Source organism: Musca vetustissima, unplaced genomic scaffold (assembly GCF_032173495.1).
Source record: "Musca vetustissima isolate MV318-11 ecotype Yass unplaced genomic scaffold, APGP_CSIRO_Mvet_v1 utg4828, whole genome shotgun sequence".
NCBI classification, from domain to species: domain Eukaryota; kingdom Metazoa; phylum Arthropoda; class Insecta; order Diptera; family Muscidae; genus Musca; species Musca vetustissima.
This window is the reverse complement of record NW_026879268.1, coordinates 139,218-164,405: the sequence shown is the minus strand read 5'-3', so window position 1 is coordinate 164,405 and position 25,188 is coordinate 139,218. Positions and strand designations below refer to the sequence as shown.

The window sequence follows — 25,188 nt, the reverse complement described above, 5'->3', positions numbered from 1 at the left end:
GATGCCTTGCTGGCTTACTGTGGCAGCTTAAAATCTATTCATCTCACCCTCAAAGCAAATCTCAGTAGAAGAAGAAATCACCTAAAGATGAAGAAGAAAATTATAGCCTATCATGAAAGATCATCACCACGAAGGGGGGGAGAAAAAACAGAGATAAATTTCCATAAAACGAAATGAAGATCAGTAACTACCACAGCCAACACCATGGTCACAGTCATGCTCATCATTATTGGAGTTTATGGTTTGGCTGGTTGGTTGGTTTGTTATCTTCATCATCAAACCATAGTGGCCAGCATAACACTATTATTATTTCAAATGTCAAGTGTTTGCTTTGATTTGATGGCCTAGGGAGTTGTAGGTGGTGGTGGTGGTGGTGTTGGGGGAGGTTTGAGAGAAATATTCTTGAATTATACAAAATTGTTTTAAATTACCGCATCAAAAGCAACGACGTTGTCTTTGACCGACATTTTTAGCCAAAACAAAAATTTCACTTATCCGCAATTCAAACGAACGAACCAACAACAACAATGTTGTTACTTGGCCAGTGGGTGTCATTAAACCAAATTCCCCCTCAATGAATATTTCTTTTGGAGAATTGTAACTGAATCCAAATTGCGTGACCGTAATTTTTTTCTTTACCATAATATTTGTCACGCAGATTTCTCATAGTTTTGGATTTTTTTCGTTGCGACGAGAAAAAAATCCGAAATTGGGTCAATATCATAAAATGTCGGTAACGACAACAACAACATCATTAAACTCACCCATGGCCGCCGGACAAACACTTGTCATCATTCTCAGTTTTGTGGTGCTAATTGAAATGATTCTCGGCGAGAATAAGATCATGGGTTTATTTTTATTTTTTTCGTGACGGCTGCACTTTCATGAAAGTTATTTCTTAATACCTCAGGCCTGCCATCCAGCCAGCACCTTGGTGGTGATTTGTGGCTGATGTGTGTAGGTCAGTAATGCGTGATAATTGTGACCACATTGCGGAAATGCTCAAATGAAAGTTACAGTGGACCGATCAGACATCATACACCCTGTAGACATGTTTATCAGCAAAGAACTTACCTGCAAAGAGACGGAAAAATGAAAACAAAAATAAAGATAATTAATTTTTTTTTTTTTTTTTGAAACTTGCATTCATCCTAAACAAGTGTGGATAACTTCAAATAATAATAACATATAAAAAACCCCAACAAAAAAGAAAAACTTTTTGAAATGAAATCCAGATAGTTCAGACAAGTTCGACAAGTCTTAATACTTTTTTACTTTTTTTTATTAATTAGTTGTAGATTAACATGGAAAGTTGTTGTCCAACACACATACACACAATTCATTTTCATTAATATAGCGCGTATTTAGCATAAAACGGATACGGATGGCTCCAAACACCTATCATTCAAAATATGTTGTATGTGCATGCAGAAAGTTCGTTTCTTAAGTCTTTCGTTTTATATGAATTATGATGCTTTTGGTATGGAGTGTGCGTGTTGGCATTCATGTAATTGACTTTGTACCGGAAAACCGGGCTATTTAGATGCTGATATTTTTTTAAATGGCTCCAGGCAAATTGAATTTCTTTTTGAAATCAATAACAAAAATTATTGGAATGGAAAGTTCAAAAACACCAATCATAAATACATTAATAAACTATTTAATGAACACGAAAGATTTTTAAAATATTAAAAATTATTAAATTAAACAAAAATATATTTATTTTAATGTTAGTCTCTTTAAAAAATATTTTTAAAAATCTACGCTTTGTATTGGTCTCTTAAAAAAATAAAATCCACGCCTTGTATTGACTCATTAATTTTTTTTTTTAAATCCATGTCATGGGAAAATTCGAACCACCTCGTATCCATTTTTATTCAAAGCCTTCCTGAAGGTCACCTCATTTTAAACACATGCTGTGGTCTTTATACCCCAATTTAATTTAAAAGTAGAATTCAATTTACTGAGAATAGAAAGTACTATTCACGGAAATTTGAATAATCTCCAAAACCACCAATTAATTTCTTCACACCGTTTATTTAAAAATATTTAACGAAATAATTGAATTTATATTCACTCTACATAGTTTATTTGACAATCTATTCTTACATAGTCTAATTCCAAAGCTATTGTGTCTATAGAAAAAAGTTTATAGTTTTTTTTTTCTTTTCTTTTGAATGTCTTTATGACACCCTAAACCTATACAGAATCTTAATTAAGCAGCAACCAACCTCCACAGTTCAAGACAATTAATTACTTTCTTTTTCAACTATTTTGCTCTATTTCTTTTGTTGTTGTTGTTCTTTCCCCATTCTCTATTGTCCCAACAATGTAGCTGTGAGGTGCCCAGCAGCAGTACCTCTACCGCCAACAGCTTTTAAAAGACCAACAGAAATTTATTTTACTGGTCACTAACATGCTCTGCTTGTAGGAGAAAAATATAGAATAAAATAAGAACCTCATCGACTTGGGTACTTATTATTAATTGCAAACTAGAATGGCAAAAAGTCATTACATGGCAGGCCCTAGACCGAACAAAACAACAGGAAGCCAGCCAAGCAATAGACGAGAAGAAGAAGCTGAAGTCTTTATTCATTCGACTGTGGTGTTGTGAAGAGTTAATTTGCAGTGCAGTGCTGTTTGTGTCTTAAGTCTTTTGATTTGATTTAAGTCCTATGGGCTATATGCCTACACCAACAATGGTGTGTGTGTGTGTGTTTTTTTTCTTGCTCTTTCTCCCTGGACATTGAATTTCTAATGTAATCACTTTTGGGCACGGCAATTACAGTTAGCCATCATTTCGGAACGGTTATTTAAGTTGGTGGAGTTTTTCTATTCTATTTAGTTATGTTTTTTTCTATTTATCATTTATTGTAGAACCTTCTTCTTGTCCACCATTCGCCACTGAGTAATGATAGAAAGCACACTCTAATTGCCATAAATTATTTGATTTGATTTATTTGTGTGGCGTCGCTATAGGAAAGTGTTCTAACTTGAGAGTACAGCTTTTTATTAGCATCGCATGAATTAATATGACAAAGGAAAGGTGTGAAATAATTGGTCAATGAACTCGAAAATGTTTAAAATTTATCGGTATATGAAATTCTTATAAAAATAATTCATTTGTGAAATTTATATCAGCTGTATGCGGGCTATATCATGGTAAACGACATTGTTTGCATAAATTGTTAATATGTTATATTTTTATTTGTATATATATATATTTTTTTGTTCTGGATGACGTAAATCGTCAGTGGTATTTAATTGCGGAAGCAGGCTAAAACTAATGTATTTATGTAATTCTTAAATAATTTTGTCGGTTATTAATATGGATGTTACAAAAAATATTTTTCATAGTCTATAGAATTTTCAAAATATTTATATCCTACACAACTATGTTGTCAGGGTATTATAGCTTTGTGTAGCCCCAAGAGTTTGTAACGCCGCGAAATCAATCAATCAATCTCGAGTCGATCTAGACATGTGTGTCCGTCCGTCTGTCCATTACATTTTGTAAACACGATACAGGCCACAGTTATGAACCAATATTCACAACATTTTGCATGTAGAATGGGTTCTGGCCAATTACGACCCCTATTGTTTTGGGTAAAGATCAGTTAATATTTAGGAGATGAAATGGATCAAATACGAAATTTTTGTCTAATTTTCTGGTCGCCTTAGATGCCACAATTATTGCCCGAATATCGTGAATTATTTACATGGAGAAGGAAATCGGGACAAAGAATAAGAATGCCTGTTTTGATAAAGATCGGTCAATATTTAACGGGTCAAATGGACCCTGACTTTTCTGTGAAAAATGACAAAATTTTTATTCTATAGCGTATAGAATTACCCCTGAAGAACATAGACACGAGAAGTTGATAATATATCCGAGAGGAGTGTTTGACCTTTAAATTGATACCAATTATATTGTCGTATGTATACGAATGTGGGAGATACACTTAAATTTTTACGGTTGCTTACGGAATGAGATATTACTTAGTAATCCATTACCACACTAGAGGGCGGAAATATAGCGCTGATAGCTTTCAATTTTTCCATGAGGTTCCAGTTATGGTCAAGGACAACACCTATAATTTTCGGTGATGTTCAGATAATAATATTGGGATGGACCGAAAACTAATTTTTTTTGTGTTTTTCTTTTTTTGAGTCGATCTGGAGGCCACAATTTAAATCCGAACATCACAACACAACCCACGGTGATTGGAATAGGAACAAGTAATTAGAAGAACTGTACTGAACATTATTAATATTCGGAATATATGTCAATGTATGGAAGTGGCGCTGTTGACCTCTAATCGGACCAGAGGGTGCAACTATCACGCAGAAAGTTAGAGTTTTGTGGTAATTGTGTAGGGTATCGTATGGTCGACCCCGTCCGACAATATTGCTCCACTCACTGGTTTAAAAATATTTTTAGTGGCCCAATACAAGGAACTAATACATGACGTGAATTTTTTAAAATAGTTTTAATCGAACTAATACTAGGCGTAGATTTTTGAAAAATATCTTTAAGGGACAAATCCAAAGCGTAGATTTTTTAAATCCTATTTTTTCGTGGATTTTTTATTTTGTAATGGTCTAGAACAAGGCGTGGATGTCATTTTACCTGAAAATTCTACCCTGTCCGAAATATATCTCCTGTTTCGTAGCGGAAATTATGTAGCATTGTTCTTGTTTTTTTCACTTATTTAACAACTACAACATCTCGGAACCCTTTGATGTTTTTCATAGACCACTTACAATTTCAAAGATCATAAAAAACAATCTTGCACTTAACCACAAAATAGTTCCAAAGAAGCTTCTAACTCCTTAAATGCATTGCTCTAATTTTCTTTTTCTATCTACTTTGGGATACAACTTCTCTCTGTGTGTGGCCTACCACTTCCCACAATTCATCATAATTTTTTTTTATTACGTATTTTTTATATTTTTTCCTTTAAAATTGTTACCTTGAAAAAATACGTCAAGAAAAAACAAAGCGCCTTTTATTGACATGATATCCTCCTAACCGGAAGAATAATTAAATTACGATAACAATCTCAAAAGAACACCTTTTTGGTTTTCTTGTCGATGTTGTTGTTGTTGGTTTTATTTATGGCAAACCATCCATAAAATATAGAAAGAAATTAAAATTACATTTATACGCCTGTCAAAGATTATCTTTCACAGCCTACAAATAAAAAGAAGTGCTGGCGAAAAGTGTTTATTTGAACACATCTGATGGTTTTGTGTACACACTCTGTAGAAAAAACACACACACACCATCTACAGGTGTGTGTGTTTGATGGCATTGCCATAAAAAATGCATGTTTATATTAACAACAACATCATCATCCATATTGCATTCGCATAGCTACGTGATAATTAATATACCATACCATGTAAAGCATTATCAACATGGAAAAATCTACACCTACAAATGAACGAAGGAACGAACAGCCGAGGAGGGAGGATACCGTCGAACATGCCATGAGGAAAATGAGGCATACTCATACCGTACAATGTTTGTCATACATACCGCCAGTTGTTGTTGCAGCAATGTGGAAAATCCCAAAAACAAGTCAGAATGGAAATGGACGAATGAATGAATTTGATTTCCCAGTACTTTGCGGTAGTCACCACTCTGTTAACCACACACACACTGTCCGTCCCTCTTTCTATCTCTCTCCTAGCCCATAGTCTATTGTCATATATTAGTTAATTATAAAAACATAATGATATTTCATAGAAGACCATAATGTTGTCGTCCGTCTCCATGATATTTAGTTAGATAAAGTGACGAATGAATGAATAGATGGCTGACGGACTGACTGCCACAATGACTACGTGATTTCTTTTGAAGTGCCAAGAATTCTGAATGAAGACAGTAGCCGGTTTTTAAGTGAAGTAAATGTCTATTAATAAAAATAGCCCAAAGAAAAGGTTAGACAAAACAAAATTATTTCCTTTATATTCGAAAAGTTGACAATTCACTTTCACAGAGAGACAAAGGGCCGCACGTGTTCAATGCAAGGTCATTGGATTTGGTATGGGATTGTATATAAAAGGAATGGAAAGCCAGTCATTGTCCGCCATAAATGTTTTTTAAAAGTGAAATTTCCAAAAATTGAAAGAATTTTTGATTTGAATATTCATTGAAATTGAGAACAACAACAAACAATCGCGCGACATATTATGAACTAGGTGATATAATTTTTTTTAATCTGGTCGAATGAACAGATTATTTTTATTAAATCTTTTAAATATCTGTCGTCGTGTAATAAATAAATTTTTTTTTAAGGATTGTAGGGGATTCAAACAATAGCCTGCTTATATTATTCAGACAGAACAAATGTTTTTTACAGAACAAATGTTCTTTATAAATGCCGATGGTCTCTATACAAATCGACTTTATAAATCCCTGTGTCTATATACAGACCAATTGTTCGGTATACACAACTGTGAATTCTATAAAGACCTGTGGTCTTTATAAAGCCCTGTGGTCTAATACATACCTCTTCGTCTTTTTAAATCGAATTTTAAGAGGAAGTATATATATAAATTTAATTGAAAATGCATGGGCTATAATGAAAAGGAGGTTGAGAAATGAGCCCCAAAAATTAGTCGAAAAATTAGTTAAATATGAGACAAAGCTCATTTTTAATCATATTGGAGTGATGAATTTCATTAATGTTAGATTAGACTTTCTAAAAAAGCACAGAATATGTGGAACAATGTAAGATCTTAAGATAGAGCTCCCTGGAAAGAAAAGTCTTCTTTATCTGGCAGTGCAATTTTGCTGGCGTCACAGTCTGAGTCGGGTCAAAATATTTTCAGAACATTTTCATAGTATATTTGTCTAAAGTATGTATGTAGAAATAAGTTCAGCTAGGAATATAAAAAGGGAATCTCAACACTTACCACAGAGGACAAGGAACTGGAGACCTCTAAAAACACTAACTATAAACCCTCATTAATATTATTAATGCTATGGAATGCCTACAACATATTTCGTACAAGGCCTTCTGGGTATAGAAAAAAAACAGTTTTTAATGTCGAAAATTTATAGGAATTCGTATCTTTCTAGAAAGTTGGAGGGTATATTAAATTTGCCATTCCAACAACTAGCCGAAGACCTCATATGGATTATAATAATATTCTATGTCGATTTAGTCATCTCGCCGTTAAAATCGTGATATAGCTCCCAATATTTAATATAGAGCTGGACATTTTGCATATATATTGGTACTACTTCTTATCGGTCCACGTTTTGGAATAGACCCTGCACAATGGTATCTCCAAATAATTTAATATTTTCTCATTGGATGCCAGAAAATACAAACATAAGTCTTCATTTTGTAATAGTCTCCTTATGGCGGAGGGCCGAGCCGAACTTAAACGATTTTTAACTTTTAAATTAAAAAAGGTCACCCATTCACTTCATGAAGTTCCTTAAAATAATGAAAAAAAAACAAATATCTTCTGGCAGCGGAAGATTCTTAGAAAGCCTTCTAGCTAAATAAGACCTGATGAGGGTTTCTAATAATTGGACAAAAATTTTAAAAATCAGGATCTTCTATATATGATGTATACAAAATATCTCTCAGAATAGAAAAAGGGCCACGTAAATCCACAAAATATTTCTAGAAAAGAGAACGTCTTTTGACTACACTAGACCACTTTATGGCATTCTTAAAACAAAGTTATAGAGAAAGTGCAAACAAATGATCTATTCACTATGGTCTAAATACTTTTTTTTTAAATTATAGAGGACCCACAGAAGGTCTTCAACCTACATAACCCTACAAAATATGAATAGAGTTTGTATACCACTGGAGGCCTCAGGAGTTTATAACGACGAATTAGCTATTCGGTTTTTATGATGATGGATCAATATTTTACGGTCAAATGGACCAAGACATTAGTGTATGTTCACTCCGGAAAGACTTGATTTCGTAAAATTTACGGTTTTTCAAAGTAGAACTCTTGATCTTTCAATTAATATAAATTATACTAATAAGAGAGAGAGGGAGAGAGAAGCATAGATATAGAGATATACTAAATTATATAAAGAGCTCTACATTTTGGCGTTTTTTCTGATATTACCACTTTTACATCAGAGGGCAAAAAATCGAGAAATATTGCAATGGCTCGGGATGAAGCTCTACTGAATTTTATTGTTAATGCAACATTTTTATAACAACACAAAATATATATTTTTAAAATTTGATTTTGCCGCAATTAGATTAGAGATTTTCTCACCAATAAAACAATATTTTTTTAAATTAGTTATTTTTGTTTTTGGTTGTAATTAGTTATTTTCGGTTTTAAATGGGTGAAAATGTCAATTGCATGTAGGTCCGGTTTTCGGTATAATCTCTCTTCAATAATTCTTCGTAATAATAGGTATTTTTACAGTGATTTTGAAATTTTATTGCGTAAAAGATCTTTTCAGACACATTTGATATCATTCAGGTTATTCCAAAAAATATTTCTTTAAAATAAAATTAATAGAGTGTCAATCGGTGTTGCAGACAGACACATACTTATAAATATTTACTCTTTGTGGGGGAGATGCCAGAAGGAATACACCAATGGGTCCCATCTTCGGACTTGATCTAGGTTTGGTAAAGATAATAGGTTGCGCAAAGTTTGGTTCAAATCGGGCATTTCATTCGCCTAATATTGAATTTATAAATATTAAACATTTTGACCATTTGTGGGAGAGGTACCAGAAGAGTGAACCAATGTTTTCCATCTTCGGACTTGATCTAGTCTTAGTAAAGGTAAAAGGTTGTGCAATGATTGGGTCAAATTGGACATTCAATTCGCCTGAAAGTGGATTTATAAATATTGCAAATTTTGGCCATTTGTGATGGTGTCAAAAGGAGTGGACCAATGGGTCGCATCTTTCTACTTGATCTGAGGTTGGCAGAAATACTAGGTTGTGCAATGTTTGGTTTAAATTGTACATTTAATTGGCCTAAAATTTTATTTATAAATATTGAACATTTATGGGGGAGATACCAGAAGGAGTGGTCCAATGGGTCCAACCTTCGAACTTGTACTATGTTTGGAAGAAATATTAAGATGTCCAAAGTTTGGATGAAATCAATTACATCCTTCGAGATTTATCGTGCCCACCAGCTGGTCAGACAGACAGAAGGACGGACATTTGTAAATCGACTCCAAATTGTCTGAAGCCAATATTGTACCCTCATTAGTCATAAAACTGATGTATAAAAATACAGTAGTCATAACTAAGAGTGCTCCAAGTATCCTTGTAATACATTCCAGAATAACATACATTTCGTTGCCATCATTCTCCAGTATATTCTTTAACATTAATAATTTGAATATTTGAAAAGAGTCCGTGTATGTTTTTTGTTTTATTTATTTATTTAAGTTTTCAATTGAAGAAAACACTGTCTGATTCTTTGTGACATTTACTTTAACCTTTTGTCAAGTTTGTTACCAATTATATTTGTTCGAGCTTGGCAAAGTTTTTAAACCGATTTGTTCTCATTAAATATTTATTTGCTCTTAGAACAAATCAATTAGTTAAGTAAAATCAAATTTCAAAGAAATAGCCCAACACATTTATCATTTAAAATCGGTATATACTATGTGTACTTTTTCCATGGAAAATAAACGCATTTGAAACATTGTAAACACATAGAAGATTTCTAAATTGTGTTGTCAATATTAAACAAAAGACTTAAGACACAAACTTAATATACAAACAGAATACTCGAAACGACAACTTCCTCTTGTGGCATCGTTGTTTATATGGATGTATTTGTGTGAGTGTGTGTGCTTGGATCATAAAGCAATCAATATTCTGTGGCGAACTTAGCTAACCTAATTCTGCGGACAACACTAAACACACACACACATACACACACTCGGCGTCGTGCAACAACAATGGCCACAAAAGTTAATTCACCCAGCAGTTGATGATGACCATGTTCGATGTTGCACATGAAGAAGAAGATGATGATGAGAATGTTGACGATGTTGATTGGTGTGATGTTTAGTAGTCATCAAGTTGTGTTTTGTTGATTGTCTGTGAGTGAGCGACGACATCTTCCACTTCTGGCTATAGCTAACTAACTTATGTTTGAGCATTTACAAGATCATTGATGTAACCTGCCATTGAATCACCAGCAATTAAATTACAACAAATATTGCCTTTGGTTTTAGAGTCTTCTTCCTTTTAAGTTTTTTTTTTTTTTTGGTTTTGTTTTGGAGTTTTCACTGCTTAACAAGAAAACAAACATAAATAACATTAAAAAATAAATAAATGTTACAAAAAAACAGCCAAAGTGGAAGAATACGGCGAACACTAGTAAAAACTCCAACTTACAACAAATAAATGCCGCTTCAAAAATGCCAATAACAAAGATCATCGTCATCATCAAGCAGAGAAATGGGAAAACAACAACTACAACAAAACGAAATTAAACATTGACAAGTTGCTGTTCTTTTTCGTGTTGTTGTTGTCATAGTTGTACTTGCCAGATTCTTGTTATTGTTGTAGATCTTCTTCTAGTTGTCGTTGTTGTTGTGATCATTTCTTGTTAGAAAAATGCCGCTTTAAGGACAACTCAACATTAGCTCGACAAACAAACAAACACAAGAGGCAAGACGACGACGACGAACCTGCCAACAAAAATCATTTCTAAGCCAAACAAACACACACACTCACAAATGTATGCTGGCTGACTGACTGACTAACTGATCTTGCTGGTTTAAAGCAAATCATTGAAAAACATGTTAGAAGCGGCAAATAAAAATAATAATGAGTGGAGAAAGCAGTATAAACTAAAGACAACGGCAACAAATCTTTCTAACGACTCTTCTGGTAGATAGAGCGGCTGGTTGGTTGGGGCTTATGTTTGATTTCGGTTTGTTTCGAACATGTTCCATCTAAGCCGGCCATGAACATCATCAGTTGTGCTATTGATGTTGGCCAAGCATTAGAAAGAGAAAGAACGGGGGGAATTTCTCTTAGCGGTATGACCGTAAAATATATGTCGACAAGCCATTTAGCCATACTCCCAGTCAGCCAGCCAGCCAACCAACCATCTATCCATCCATCTACCATCGTCGTCTCCGTTGTGTTTTATGCGATTTTCACAACTCAATTTTTTGGTCTTGGTTTGGGGATTACAATGTTTGATGGCTGCTGCTGTTACTGCTGCTAGCGGTGGTGTTTGAATTGTTTTTCTTTTCCCTACTGCTTTCATTTCCTCGTGTGTCTTGTGACGGTGTCGGGTACGGTCAGAACACTGGCATGCGTTAAAGAAATAAGACGTGATCGTCTCGCCGTTGTTGTCGAAGAGAAAAATAGTAATAAAAATCGTTCGGTAAAAAAATCTAAAAAACAAAGCCTGGTCCGGTCGGTCGTCCACCAGCAGCAATAAGTGATTTATAGAAAGAACTAACAAAAAAGAAAAGAATAATGTCGGTCGGTCGATAGATCATATGACTGGAAGAAAATACCAATGTAAAGTTTAAATATTTTTTTTTTCGAATAAGGTCAGCATAAAAGGAATTTTAAGTGTTTTGAAAAAGAAAATCTACGGATTTAGAAAATACATTGTAAACTAAAATAAACAAAATATTGTGCAAAGATTATTGACAACAATTTAAGCAATGAATTAATTTAAATATTAATAAATTGTGTGGAAAAAATATTTAATAACTTACTCTTAAATGTTGGAATTTTAAATGTAATCAAAGAGAAAATTAAATTATTGAAGGATACAACCGAAGATTTTAACAAGGATTTTTTCAAAATAAAAACCAATAACATTTTTGTGTTCTATAAAGGTATTAATATTGAAAAATAAGTATTGTGTTTTTATGCACTTTGTGGATAAAGGATTTAAAAAAAACCAAATAATTTTTAATAAAGGATTAAATTGAAAATTAAACTAGAAATGGAAAAAATTTCAATAATTAAGTGCAAATGACTGTTGACGGTTTTATATAAAAAATGTATAATTTAATGGAAATCACTGGAAAAATCACTGGAAAGTGTTTGCTACAATTCAACACGATAATTGATTTCAACAAAATATGGAAGATTCGTATTTATTTAAAATTTTCAAATTGTCTTAATATCAACTGTTCTAATACAATTATAGTTGTTTTTTATATATATTAGTAAAAAATCCATTGGTTTTCCTATACATGGGAAAAAAAAATTGTTTAAACGGAAACCACAATTCCTTTCAAAGGATATACATTTGGATTTATTTATATACAATATTTCGAAGCAATTTAGTATGCTGATGATACCACTTATATTACGGCGAAAACTTTGCATCATTAAATTCGTATATTGACCAAATCAAGGCTCAGAATTGCTACTCTCTACTCCAAAGGATCTCAATTTAGATTTATTTCGTGGCCCCTGATATGAATCTATATACAATATTTTGAAGTCATTTATTAAATATTTAGGTAACCCCACATTGTTGGTTAAAAAAATGAGTTTTGTAAATTAGCTTTGTATACCATGGGTCCTTATTGTTTATACTAAAATTAACCATATGAAAATAATCCAAAAATGCTGATGATACCGCTTAAATTTCGGCGAATGCAAATTACACAAAATTTTATGAAAAGGATTCGATAGTGCGATAATCCGATCCGAGACATTACAGCCACTTTGGTTGGAAAGTGCAGATTGGACCTTACAACTCCCGAATATTGGAAGGGGACGTTATATAGCGGCTATACTATAATGTGCACACAAAAATTGATTACAAATTATATGGCTGTAGTTCGAAGAACAACATGCTGTTAGAATCTTCAAAATAAAAATTTTTAAAAAGCTGTCACACATAACTCCAATATTACTGACAAATAAGAAATTGTTCTTTTGGAAACATTTTTTTGATAACATTTACAAAATATCAAAAACGGGTCCTGACAGTGTCTATGTTGATTTGACACCTTACGATGAAATTTTCGTGTGTGCAAATAAAATTGCTAATTTTATATAAGGAATTTCTTTCTTCCTATTGAATATTTAAAATTACAAATTGTATGCTTGTAGTTTGAAGAACATACAGTTAGGATCTTCACAAATTAAAAGACGTTCACCTATAACTCCAATGTAACTGACAAATAAGAAGACGTTCTTACGGAAAATGTAGGTAACATTTACAGAAAAACAAAAACGTGTCCTGACAGTGCCTGTGCTAAAGCTCTATCTTAAATATTTTGAACTCCATATAATTCCGATTTCTAAATCGATTTAGAACTTTTCGACGATGTTTTCGTTGTGTTGCAAATGGAATGACAAAAAAACAAGAATACTTTTTTTGAGCATATCTTTAAAACTAAATATTTACTCTAAATTCGCTCATTTGCTGCAAAAGACTACATAAATAAAGTATTTTGCAGAAAAATTAAAATTTTATGTTTTAATTGACTCACACCTTACATGGAAAAGAGGAACTTCTTCAGCTTCTCAATCAGAGTATGTAAGAGATATTAGTTTGATTTGTTACACAACAAGAATTCTTATATATCGAACAATTCAGCATCATTAGCTAAAAAATTACGATTTTTTATTTATGCCATTCTAGCAGCAAATAAGCGATATGAAATTTTTAGATTTTTCACAATTATTATGTTGTGTTCAACATCATTATCATAAAACCTAAAGGTCTGATATAGAGTTTTGAGGACAAAGTACAAAGTTCAAAGTAATGACAATAATACTGAACATTAAAAAAAAAGTTTCCTGAAAAATGTTATCTATATTCCAACAAACAGAACAATTTGTGAATATTTAAGAACGGAACTTCTTTGTTGACCTATTATAGCTTGAAGGATGCACTAATATGATCTATTTTTTTTTTTTTTTTTTTTGATTTTTTTGGATGATCCACAATAGGAGAGTTGATAATGAGTTGTTTTTTTCGAATGGAGGTTATATGCAAAATACTTCCTCAGTGTAGCAGTTTTCTCAAATGTTATTTATCATTTAAAATGTATCAAATGTATTTTATCATTAAAGACATTTTGCAATGCAAGAAAATATGATAATCGCTTGCTCCAAGTCCGGACTCTGTGGCGGATGTTTAACAATTCCGCTTGGCTTGCATTTTCGCATTTGTCAATGAAAAGCTGTAAAATGTACCGAATTTTCTCTTTCTTAACTTCCATTTTTAACACCATGTAACTCACAACTGAATGTACCACACAAAAAACAGCACAAATTTTTTTTTACTGCGAAATTTCACCCTTCCAAAGATCATAAATCTGAAATTGTTTGATCGATACTTTACGATAAATCTGTCAGTAAAGCCATCTACCGAAAAATGGATTCCTTTTTCCCCAATTTAATATTTATACCTCGAATTGATTTCTTTTTAATTGCCTAACTCATATTATAAGCGAGATTTTGCTAATTATTTTTCTAGGGACATAGGCCTGAATGTTTGTTATTTTTTAATTCTTCTCCTACAACAATCAGTGTAATATGATACTATTTTTTAAATATATTTTTTTCAGAAACTTCAGAAGTTTATTGCTCAACTTATTTTTTTAATAATAATTTCTCGGAACAATAGTCTAGGGATTGTTACGAATATATTTATAAGGGCTATGAACTATTTTTTGTGTAAATCATATGAGCTATATATGACAAGATTTTAGGGGACTAAAAGTTATCGAAAATTGTAAAATTAACCAGCATTTCTTAATGGTATAACTCAGAAAGGTTTTATGTAGATTACTTTTTATATTAATTAATTAATTTTGGAGTACATTGGTGTCCGAAGTTATCTTTAAAATATTCTTGAGAATGTCTAATCTTCAAATTGTCAATTGTATAATACTTGCATAGATATGAGCAGAAAAAATTGTAAATAAGACTACAACATTCAAATGCACAGAATGAAAGGCACTTTATAAACAATTTCATATCACAAAGAGTATTTTCGTATGTGACAAGTGTGGAATCGTTTACTCCCTACTATAGCATTAATGTTTCATACAGATGGACATATTTAATCCGACCAACATTTTCTGAAACAGATTTGGTCTAAAGGTATTTTGTGTTCATAGCTGATAGCAACAACGTGTATCTACAAACTTCATTCGCCTTATGACAGGTATTATAAAAAAAAAACTTAGGAATTTTAGAGACTGTTAGTAAAAAAAAAAAAAAACATAATAAAATTTCAATGTTATAGTAAAATTCACCCTAAAAAATGTATAAAATTTCGGGCTTGTCCTTGAACAAAGAACAAGTCTTGCGTAATTCTTAAAAATGAACTATATACCCATGATTACTTTTTTTGGAAACCAAGGCCTTGATTTGTTTTAGTTTCCTTAATCATTTCATAGTTTTTTTATTATTCTATTTTAGTATGTTGCTTAAAACAAAACTTCCGTTAATAGTTATTGAGTGTTTTAGGGCCGTAGGGTGTTTTCTCTGGGTATTACTATTTTGTGTTATCTTAAGGTTTTCATGTGGATGCCGAGGGAACTTCAATGCAATTCATCTAGAGGGGGGTGTAAACCTCTTTCAACGAATATTCGAATATTAGTTTGAAATAGTTTGTCCTCCACCGCTGGGATTCGAACCCGGAACCCAATCGGTTGTCATGATTGTCCTTGAAATAGTATTAAAAATCATGGGTTGCCATTGAAAAAAAAAAAATATATCATTAAAAATATATTTCTCTGACCATGACTGTACTTGAAACCAGAGCTCCGAAATGCGAGCGAGTTTCACTCTTTACTCGAATTCGAGCGGGAGTACTCCTGCGAGTAGAAAAAGTAAATAGAGTATACTCTATTTTTCTCTGCCACTCAAATAAGAGCGCAAGTGCTTCGCTCGTTTTCGAGTGGGAGTGAAATACGCTCGAAATCGAGCAGATTACACTCTTGCCGAGTACTCTTCTATTTTTATTTTTGTTTGTGATACCGTTGTTTTACTTGATGTTGTTTGTGTGCATTGTTTGTTTTGTGATGTTTGGTTTGCAGTACTGCTGGGAAAGCATGCATCAACAAGTTCGTTCTCTGCGTTCTCTTTATGTAAGTCATTTCATATAAGATTTTTATTTGTACCTCACATGTGTAAACATTTTTAATAAACAAAATAATCAATGTCCTTTTATGTTTTTAGAACATGATCTATCTCCCCACAGCACACAAAAGATCACCATCAAAAAAAATTTTGCTACTACACACACACACAAATAACCAAACAACCAAATTTATTTGTCCACTCGACTTCACTCTTAGAGTGAACATTTTGACTCGCACTCTTTTTCTTCAACAAGGAGTACTCGCGAGCACTCCCAAACAAAATAAAAGAGTGGAGAGTATACTCCCTAAAAAACTCGTACTCTTTACTTACTCCTACTCGGGAGTATTTTTCACTCGCGAGTAAAATCGAGCAAATCGGTGCTCTGCTTGAAACTATCTGTTCAAAATCCAGGAATCCAGGAATGATATTGATAAAAAAAATGCTCCAAAAATTATCACTAAAAACAATTACGTATTTTGCAATATTTTAAATTTATTTTATAAAATGTTCGCCTGTAGCAGCCATATGAGTTTATACTTATTTATGGCCCACAAAATACCTATAATTAAGTGTTGTAGTTATATGGGTCTATATCAATACATGGGCAATATTGTCAATTTTTTAACATAGCTGAAGCGGAAGTTCACCCCTTTATAACTCGGGAATTACTTAAGTATATGAAAAAAAGTGAATAGTTTTGGGTAAATTGAACTGTCGTTGCAAACTGTTCATGATATTGACCTCCAAACTTTATTTTGGTGGAAGCTGTGTCTACTTTAATGTAAAAAAATGTGTAAAAACACGTTGAGGCGAACCAGTTTTTTTATGTTCTCTATCGATTTGTTACTAAGCCACTCATTGCACGGTCTTCGTGTCAAAATAAAACTAAAAGCACACAAAATGGAGACCCCTTATATATCATTTTTCAAAATTTTCACTGCATCTACCTTTAAATGATGCTGACATTTTGAAGCTCGATTTTGAGTGTTTTTTTAATTTTACTTCTAGCTTTAATACGCAAACAGGAATTTATAAAAATCGATTATAAGATTATTGTAGTCGCGAATCTGCGTAATTTGATATGTATTTTGTGTATGTAGTATGCACAGCTTCAGAGTAATACTCATCCGAAGGTGCGAATTTTGTGCGATCAAATTTCTAAAAAACCTATTTTTCGGGCCAAATTTTTAGATTTGTCAACTGAATGACATGGGTACCCGCGATCAATAAGGTTTTTTACGTTTCGGATGATATAAAATCTTCTTCGTGAAAATCCATCTACTAGAGCCGCGGGAACTGGCCTTCCAAAAACACGAAATTTGGAAAAAAATCTTTTTGAAAATATCGCGGATTTATTTGCGTTTTCTGTGTATCATTTCCGCTTCAATAAATGACCTCATACGGATTTTGATCTTTTTCGAAAAGATAACTTTAAAAACTTCAGCCGAAAGAGAGATGTACGCAATTTATCTCAAAAATAGATTTTGCTGGCACATCCATGGTTCTTAATGGACCACATTGAAATGGTATAGATCGATGTATTTTTTTAGGGTGCACACCGAAATCGGATACGCGTTAATGGGATATGGAGTTTTCGGAAATTATTCGCGTTTTACGATTTTTTGGGTACTTCAATGTAACGTGCGGCACATCTTAGCCGTCAAATGAAATTTCGCAAAATATATATGGATTGGAAGATAAACTTCAGTACTTCCTGGAAACCGCATGCGCATCAAATGATTTTGAGAATTACGCGATTTACACGCAATTTAAAATGTATATTTCATAATATTATTTTATTTTAAGATTTATTCCTATTTATAGAATACTAGGATTTATCGGAAGGGTCTTGATATAATCCGCAAGGCGTATACTTATACACAAAAAGTTATTATTATAATATATGTGTAAATTTTTCGGCGAAATTCGGGTAAAATAGCAGAATAACCCCAACATTTTTTCTGAAATTTCATGTATACAATTAAAAAAATAAATATGATGACATTATTTTTTCGAACCAAAAACAAATATTTTTCCTCAATATCTTGTTTTGTTGCCGCTGTGATTTAGAAACCGCTACACGGACTTGTGTGATTTTGATATCATTTGATTCATCATGGTGTTTAGATTATGTAGATATTTTTAAATTGATTTGTAGATGTGTGTATGTCATTAATATAATGAAAATATTGATGTAATCTGCTATATTTTTATTATTTTTCTCATATTTCGCGAAGATGTGCAACTTTATCGTGATTATTATAATATATTCATATTCTTATTTTACGGAGGAAGATATATATCAGCGTTTTTGGTCAATATAATAAACGGCGTAATTTTAAGATTTTTTTCTTATGCCCAAAATTAAAACCTCGATAACTTTTGCGCGCATCAACCAAAAATTTGATCGCGAACGGTTTCGGAGTCAGAACAAAAACAAAAAAGCTGATTTTTTGAAAATGGAATATTAAAAAATTGGCAATATTGCCCACATACATCTGTATTGAAATTTTTCTGCAAGTAGAAACTTCTAAAATTGTTGTCCACCTTAGTGGGTGCAAAAGAAAGAAGGTAGCCTTCTACATCGATTTCGAATTTTTACAAGGATATTTCTTATTGCTATTTCAATGTGTTACAATTCTGTCCACAAAACGCTAACCGTTATTTTAATATATGCCCATAATATTAAAAAGGCAAAAATTGCACCTCACAACCTTATACCCTCATCGACAGCAACAACAACATCACCATCATGTCATCTTCTCATATCTTAACCTTTATGAGCCGAACAACACTTCCGTAATATCCACAAAGTAAAGAAGACAATACACTTGTAGCCAAAAGAAGATACAATACAACGTCAATGACATTTCAACAAGCAATAATAACAACAACACATCATGTCATGTCATTGCAAATGTTTATTTGAACAAATTCAAGTTAATTTCTTTAAATGCATGGATATTTGGAGGAATTTTGTTGTTCTGTCCAACACAGCCCGCATGGTAGCAACACAGACAACAACATAGTATCAAGTTAAAATTTGTTGGTTCATTCTTATCAGAAAGAGGCTATGACGAGAGGCTTAAAAGGGTTGCTGGTTGATGGTGATAGTACCACAAAATATGTTTACAAATATATATGGCGTGTAATTTCCTGCAAAAATGTAGTAACCACAACATCCGTGCAAAAGATGTGCTTGTTCTCTAACTGCTTTTGTTGTTGTTGGTGTTATGGTTGAGCTTTTTTGTTTCGCTTGTTATTAATGAGGTGAGTGTGGTGTACAAAAGACTTTTTGAAGTCACTTTTGAAAAACAAAAAACAAAACAAAAAAACAAGACATGAAAGGAATGAGTTTACCTTTTGTTTTCTTTCACAATGTTCTATGTCTGTCCATGTGTTCTCTGGGATGGTTTTGGTCCATGCAAACATAATCATACATAAATGTACCGTTCGTTTTTGGCATTTTCCAAAAGTTCCTCAACATTATAAATAATATCTGAGATAGAATTGGCCAAAAAGAAAAACAGAACAACAACAGAAAAAAAATACAAGGCACCACCAACTACCACCACTATTACACCCATAACTGTGGCCATGTTAAGTGAAACAAAACAAAAAAAAAACAATGATGCAATTCTATATGGAGAACATTATTGGTGGGGAACAATGGTAGTTCAACACGCCATCATAACAACAACAACAAAAACAAAAAAAGAAAACCCCACCAAATGAAGAAAACATTGAAATTTGGCGTTTAGATCTCTCAGCTATTCAGTTATTATTGTGGCTTGTTGTTGCTGCCGCGCGCGGTAACAAATGGCCATTATGTTTTGTATTTGTTGTTATTATGAGTTTCAATTGATGCTTGCTTACTGAATGCCGGGCAGGCTAGTTGGTTAGTTGGAGATATGACCCTTATTAGCAAAAGGCCCCAAAAGTTAATGTCGCCCATTAGCCTCTTTTATGTGCTGAAGATTGAAACATGTGGTTTTTATTCTTGGTCTTTCTATTATCGCTGTGCTGCGACGACTGCCTAAACTTCTGTTATATTTATGGCCATTGACCTGGCATCCATAAAACTATAAATGGCCTTGTAATTTTATGTAATTTTTTTCGAGTTACCATTTTTATGGAATTTTTTTCTGTAATAAGCGAAGACATTATCAAATTGTTTACTTAATACAGGACTGGTGGTGAAAATTGGAGATAAATCTGTACAAAAAGATTGAAAAAAAAAATTATATTTCAGATTCTCTTGGAAAAATATACACCGAAAGTCCTGAAATATAGCTCTGAATATCATGGAAAATATTTGAAAAAAATTTGAAGTGTAGCTTGGATTCTTAGGATGTCCGAAGATATAGCTCTGCTAGAAAAAAATATTTTAAAGTCCTGAAGTATATATTGTTCTGAAAATCTTATAAAAAACTTCTTAAATAAAGCTTGGATTTTTCTGAAAAAATATTCTTAACCAGTGAGCGGAGCAGTATAGTCGGAAGGGGCCGACCTACACAACTACCACGGAACTCTAACCTTCTGCGGATTTTTATTCCGATCCTGGGCAATATTTCGTGATAATGGCACCCTCTTGCCCGATTAGAGGTCAACAGAACCTCTTTCTTACACTGACATATTTTCCGAATATTACTAATATTCAGTAAAGTCCTTCTAATTACTTGTCCATAATCCCATCACCGTGGGTTGTGTTGTGATGTTCGGCTTATAGATCGACTGGCCTTTAATTCGACTCGAAAAAAATAAGTTTTTGGTCAACTTCATCCCAAAATTATTATCTGATCATCACCGTAAACTAAAGGCATTATCCTTGACCATTACTGGAACCTCATGGAACATTTCAAAGCGATACATGCTATAGTTCCGTCCTCCAGTGTGGTAATGGTTTGCTGAATAATATCTGAATACGTAAGCACCTGTAAATATGTATGTGCAACTTCCACATCCGAGTACATACGACAATATAATTGGTATCAAGTTAAAGGTCAACCACTCCTCTAGAATATACTATCAACTTCTCGGATCTATGTCCTTTAGGAGTAAATATATACGCGCCAGAATACAATTTTTGTCATTTTTCAGGGTCCATTTGAACCGCTAAATATTTACCGAATTTAATCCAACCAGGCATGCTTATCACCTTCTTCATGTACAAATTCGCTATGTTCGGGCCATAATTGCGGCCTCTGGAGCGACCAGAAAATCAGACAAAAAATAAGTATTTGGTCCATTTCATCCCTCTAAATATAGCATCCCTCTAATGATAGCTCTTAAAATAAATAATTAAAAAGGACGATGGAATATAGCTCTTAAAAAATATTCTTTAAAAAAACACGCTCTTGGAAAATATTCTTTAAAAAAAAAATATTCTTTAAGAAATCCACGCCTTTGGATGTCCCATGAAAAATATTCTCTACAAATCCAAGCCTTTGGATGACCCTTGAAAAATATTCTTTAAGAAATCCACGCCTTTAGATAGCCCTTGAAAAATATTCTTTAAAAAATCTCCGACTTTTGATCACTTGAAAATATTCTTTGAAAATCAAAGCATTTGGATAACCCTTGAAATGTGTTCTTTAAAAAATCCCCGCCTTTGGATAGCCTTTGAAAAATATTCTTTAAAAAATCCACGCCATTGGATAGCTCTTGAAAAATATTATTTAACAAATCCACGCCTTTGGATAGCCCTTGAAAATATTCTTTAAATAATCCACGCCTTTGGATAGCCCTTGAAAATATTCTTTAAATAATCCACGCCTTTGGATAGCCCTTGAAAATATTCTTTAAATAATCCACGCCTTTGGAGAGCCCTTGAAAAATATTCTTTAATAAATCCACGCCTTTGGATATCCCTTAAAAATAATCTTTAAAAAGTCCACGCCTTTGGATAGCCCTTAAAAAATCTTTAAAAAGTCCACGCCTTTGGATAGCCCTTAAAAATAATCTTTAAAAGTACACGCCTTTGGATGGCCCTTGAAAAATATTCTTTAACAAATCCACACCTTTGGATAGCCCTTGAAAAATATTCTTTAAAAAATCCACGCCTTTAATATGGCTTGAAGAAATATTCTTTAAAAAATCCACGCCATTGAATATGGCTTGAAGAAATATTCTTCAAAAGGCCACCCCTATCAGAGGTCTTAAAAAATATTCTTAAAAAATGCCACTCTCATCAAAAGCCTTACAAAATATTCTTTAAAAACTCCACGCCTATCTGAGGCCTTAAAAATATTCTTTAAAAAATCCACACCTATCAGAGGCTTTGAAAGAATATTCTTTAAAAATTCCACGCCTATCAGAGACCTTGACAGAAAATTAAAAAAAGACGCCTATCAAAGACCTTTAAAAATTATTTTTAAAAAAACACGTCTACCAAAGACTTTGAAAAAATATTTAAAAAAACACGGCTATCAAAAACCTAATTTTTTTTTTAATCCACGCCTATCAGAAGCATAGAAAACTATTTTTAAATCCACGCCTATCAGAAGCATTGAAAACTATTATTAAATCCACGCCTATCAGAAGCATTGAAAAATATTTTTAAATCCACGCCTATCAGAAGCATAGAAAAAAATTTTAAACAATCCACCCCTGCCAGAGTCCTTAAAAATATAGTCTTTAAAAAATCCACACATTTGTTAGGTTTCTCTCTTATCAGATATGTTCAAAAACATTAAAAATATTATCATACCTAGGGGCTTAAAAAATATTCTTTATCAAATCCATATCTATGACATTCGTTAAAAACATACTTAAATACTCCACTTCCTCGAAAATGTGTTTCTTTACAACCTGTTTCACGCCCAAAAAATCTAGGAAGCACCTAACACAGCTATTGTCAAATAAGCCTATCATTAGTCTAGATTTAATGATGTGGCTTTGGCTATGTTTGGACGCATGCACAAGAACACCACCAAAGACCACCCCAGAGCCAGAGTGGCTCAAATTTCTTTAAAGCGCCTCAAACGAATTTTGATAAGCAAAATAAATCGTTCAACATTAATTTCAATAATGTTTCATATTTTAGACACACAAAGACATGATTCACATGCTAGCTTTTTAGTTGGCTGTTGCTACATAACCAAATATTAACAATGATTGATTAATCTTTGATTTGTTTCTTCTTTGTATTTTTTACAGAACACTAACAAGACTTTTAGAAACTCCAAAATCAAAGGCCTAAAAAAGAACCTGCGGTGAAGATATCGGATAGCATAAAGACGCTTAGAATCAGGTATGTGTAATCTAAGACAACATTAAAATATGCACCTCCTCCTGTGTGTGTGTCCATAACTAAACATTAAAATCCATTTAAATTTATATCATCTAATAAAAGAGGCCAGAAACAAAAACAACAACGACGACGAAAAGCTTCAAATCAATGGTAATATTCAAAATAACATTAAGGCCATACCAAATCTAACCTTAGGCTTGTTGGTTGGTTGGTTGCAAGATTGCTAGGTTGTTGCGTGAGCCATGACGATATGGCAACCTTATGTTGCGGCTGTCGCCACCACATGTAGATGCAGCGGCGGCAGCATAAAATCTAAACGTGTTGCCCTAACTAGGCTTAGTTTTTATTTTATTTGTCTGTACCTCTCCACACATGGTCAACATCAAAATGATCGTTCGTAACCAAATAGAACAACTGTCTAAAACCAGAACACTCAAACACACAAAAAACATATTTCTAGTTTGTCGATAAACAAATTATCTTAATCAAACTAACGAGGCAAAAATAGGTGGAGGCAGCCGCCACAGAACAGAGAAACTACAAAAAAAAACTGACAAACCCCGAAAAAATAAAGATCTGCTACCTAAATATTTGTTTAAATAGGCGAAAAAGCGTAGCATCGAAGACATAACACAATGCACCTAAAAAACTCGACTTGATTCCTCTTTGGCGGAATGGTAGAAATGCAACAAACGAATCATGGAAAATATATTAAATTTTATTGAAGGCATCAGAGCAAAAAAAAAAAAAAAAGCAAAGAATAACAGGAAGAAACTCAGAACACACGCGCTGGCTGGCAGGCAGTCCGTCCATCCTACAAACGTTTGCAGCAGGAAGACCAAACCTATGCTGCTATCAAAATGTTGGAAAACATATTTGTTTTGCAGTGGAGAGGGGGGCAATCAACAAATCAGGAAAAACAAATACATTTTTTCCTAAAGAAGGAAGTTAGTCTAGAATGTTGGTGCGATTGAAGATAGGCTGTGCTGGAGGATATGGAAGAGATTGAAATGCTACCCAGCAAACATTTTGGAATTAAAAAATAGGCCTTGAAAAAATATTTTAAAAAAATCCACGCCTATGATGATAGGCCTTGAAAAAATATTTTAAAAAAATCCACGCCTATGATGATAGGCCTTGAAAAAAATATTTTTAAAAAATCCACTCCTATGATGATAGCCCTTTGAAAAAATATTTTTAAAAAATCCACGCCTATGATGATAGCCCTTTGAAAAAATATTTTTAAAAAATCCTCGCCTATGATGGTAGGCCTTGAAAAATATTTAAAAAAAATCCACGCCTATGATGATAGGCCTTGAAAAAATATTTTTAAAAAATCCACGCCTATGATGGATGACAGGCCCATGAAAAAATATTTTTAAAAAATCCACGCCTATGATGGATGATAGGCCTTGAAAAAATATTTTTAAAAAATCCACGCCTATGATGATAGGCCTTGAAAAAATAGTTTAAAAAAATCCACGCCTATGATGATAGGCCTTGAAAAAATATTTTTAAAAAATCCACTCCTATGATGATAGCCCTTTGAAAAAATATTTTTAAAAAAATCCACGCCTATGATGATAGCCCTTGGAAAAAATATTTTTAAAAAATCCACGCCTATGATGATAGCCCTTTGAAAAATATTTTTAAAAATCCACGCCTATGATGATAGGCCTTGAAAAAATATTTTAAAAAAATCCACGCCTATGATGATAGGCCTTGAAAAAATATTTTTAAAAAATGATGATAGCCCTTTGAAAAAATATTTTTAAAAAATCCACGCCTCTGATGATAGCCCTTTGAAAAAATATTTTTAAAAAATCCACGCCTATGATGATAGCCCTTTGAAAAAATATTTTTAAAAAATCCA

General features: G+C 32.9%; 1 protein-coding gene across 1 annotated transcript in view; it reads left to right on the top strand.

Moving 5' to 3' along the window:
• Positions 1-727: 727 nt before the first annotated feature.
• Positions 728-25,188, top strand: part of LOC133324081 (uncharacterized) — a 125,941-nt gene continuing 101,480 nt past the window's right edge. The window contains exon 1 of the mRNA XM_061532966.1: positions 728-848. Within this exon, the coding sequence (XP_061388950.1) occupies positions 728-848 (121 nt within the window). The remainder of the gene's footprint in view (positions 849-25,188) is intronic.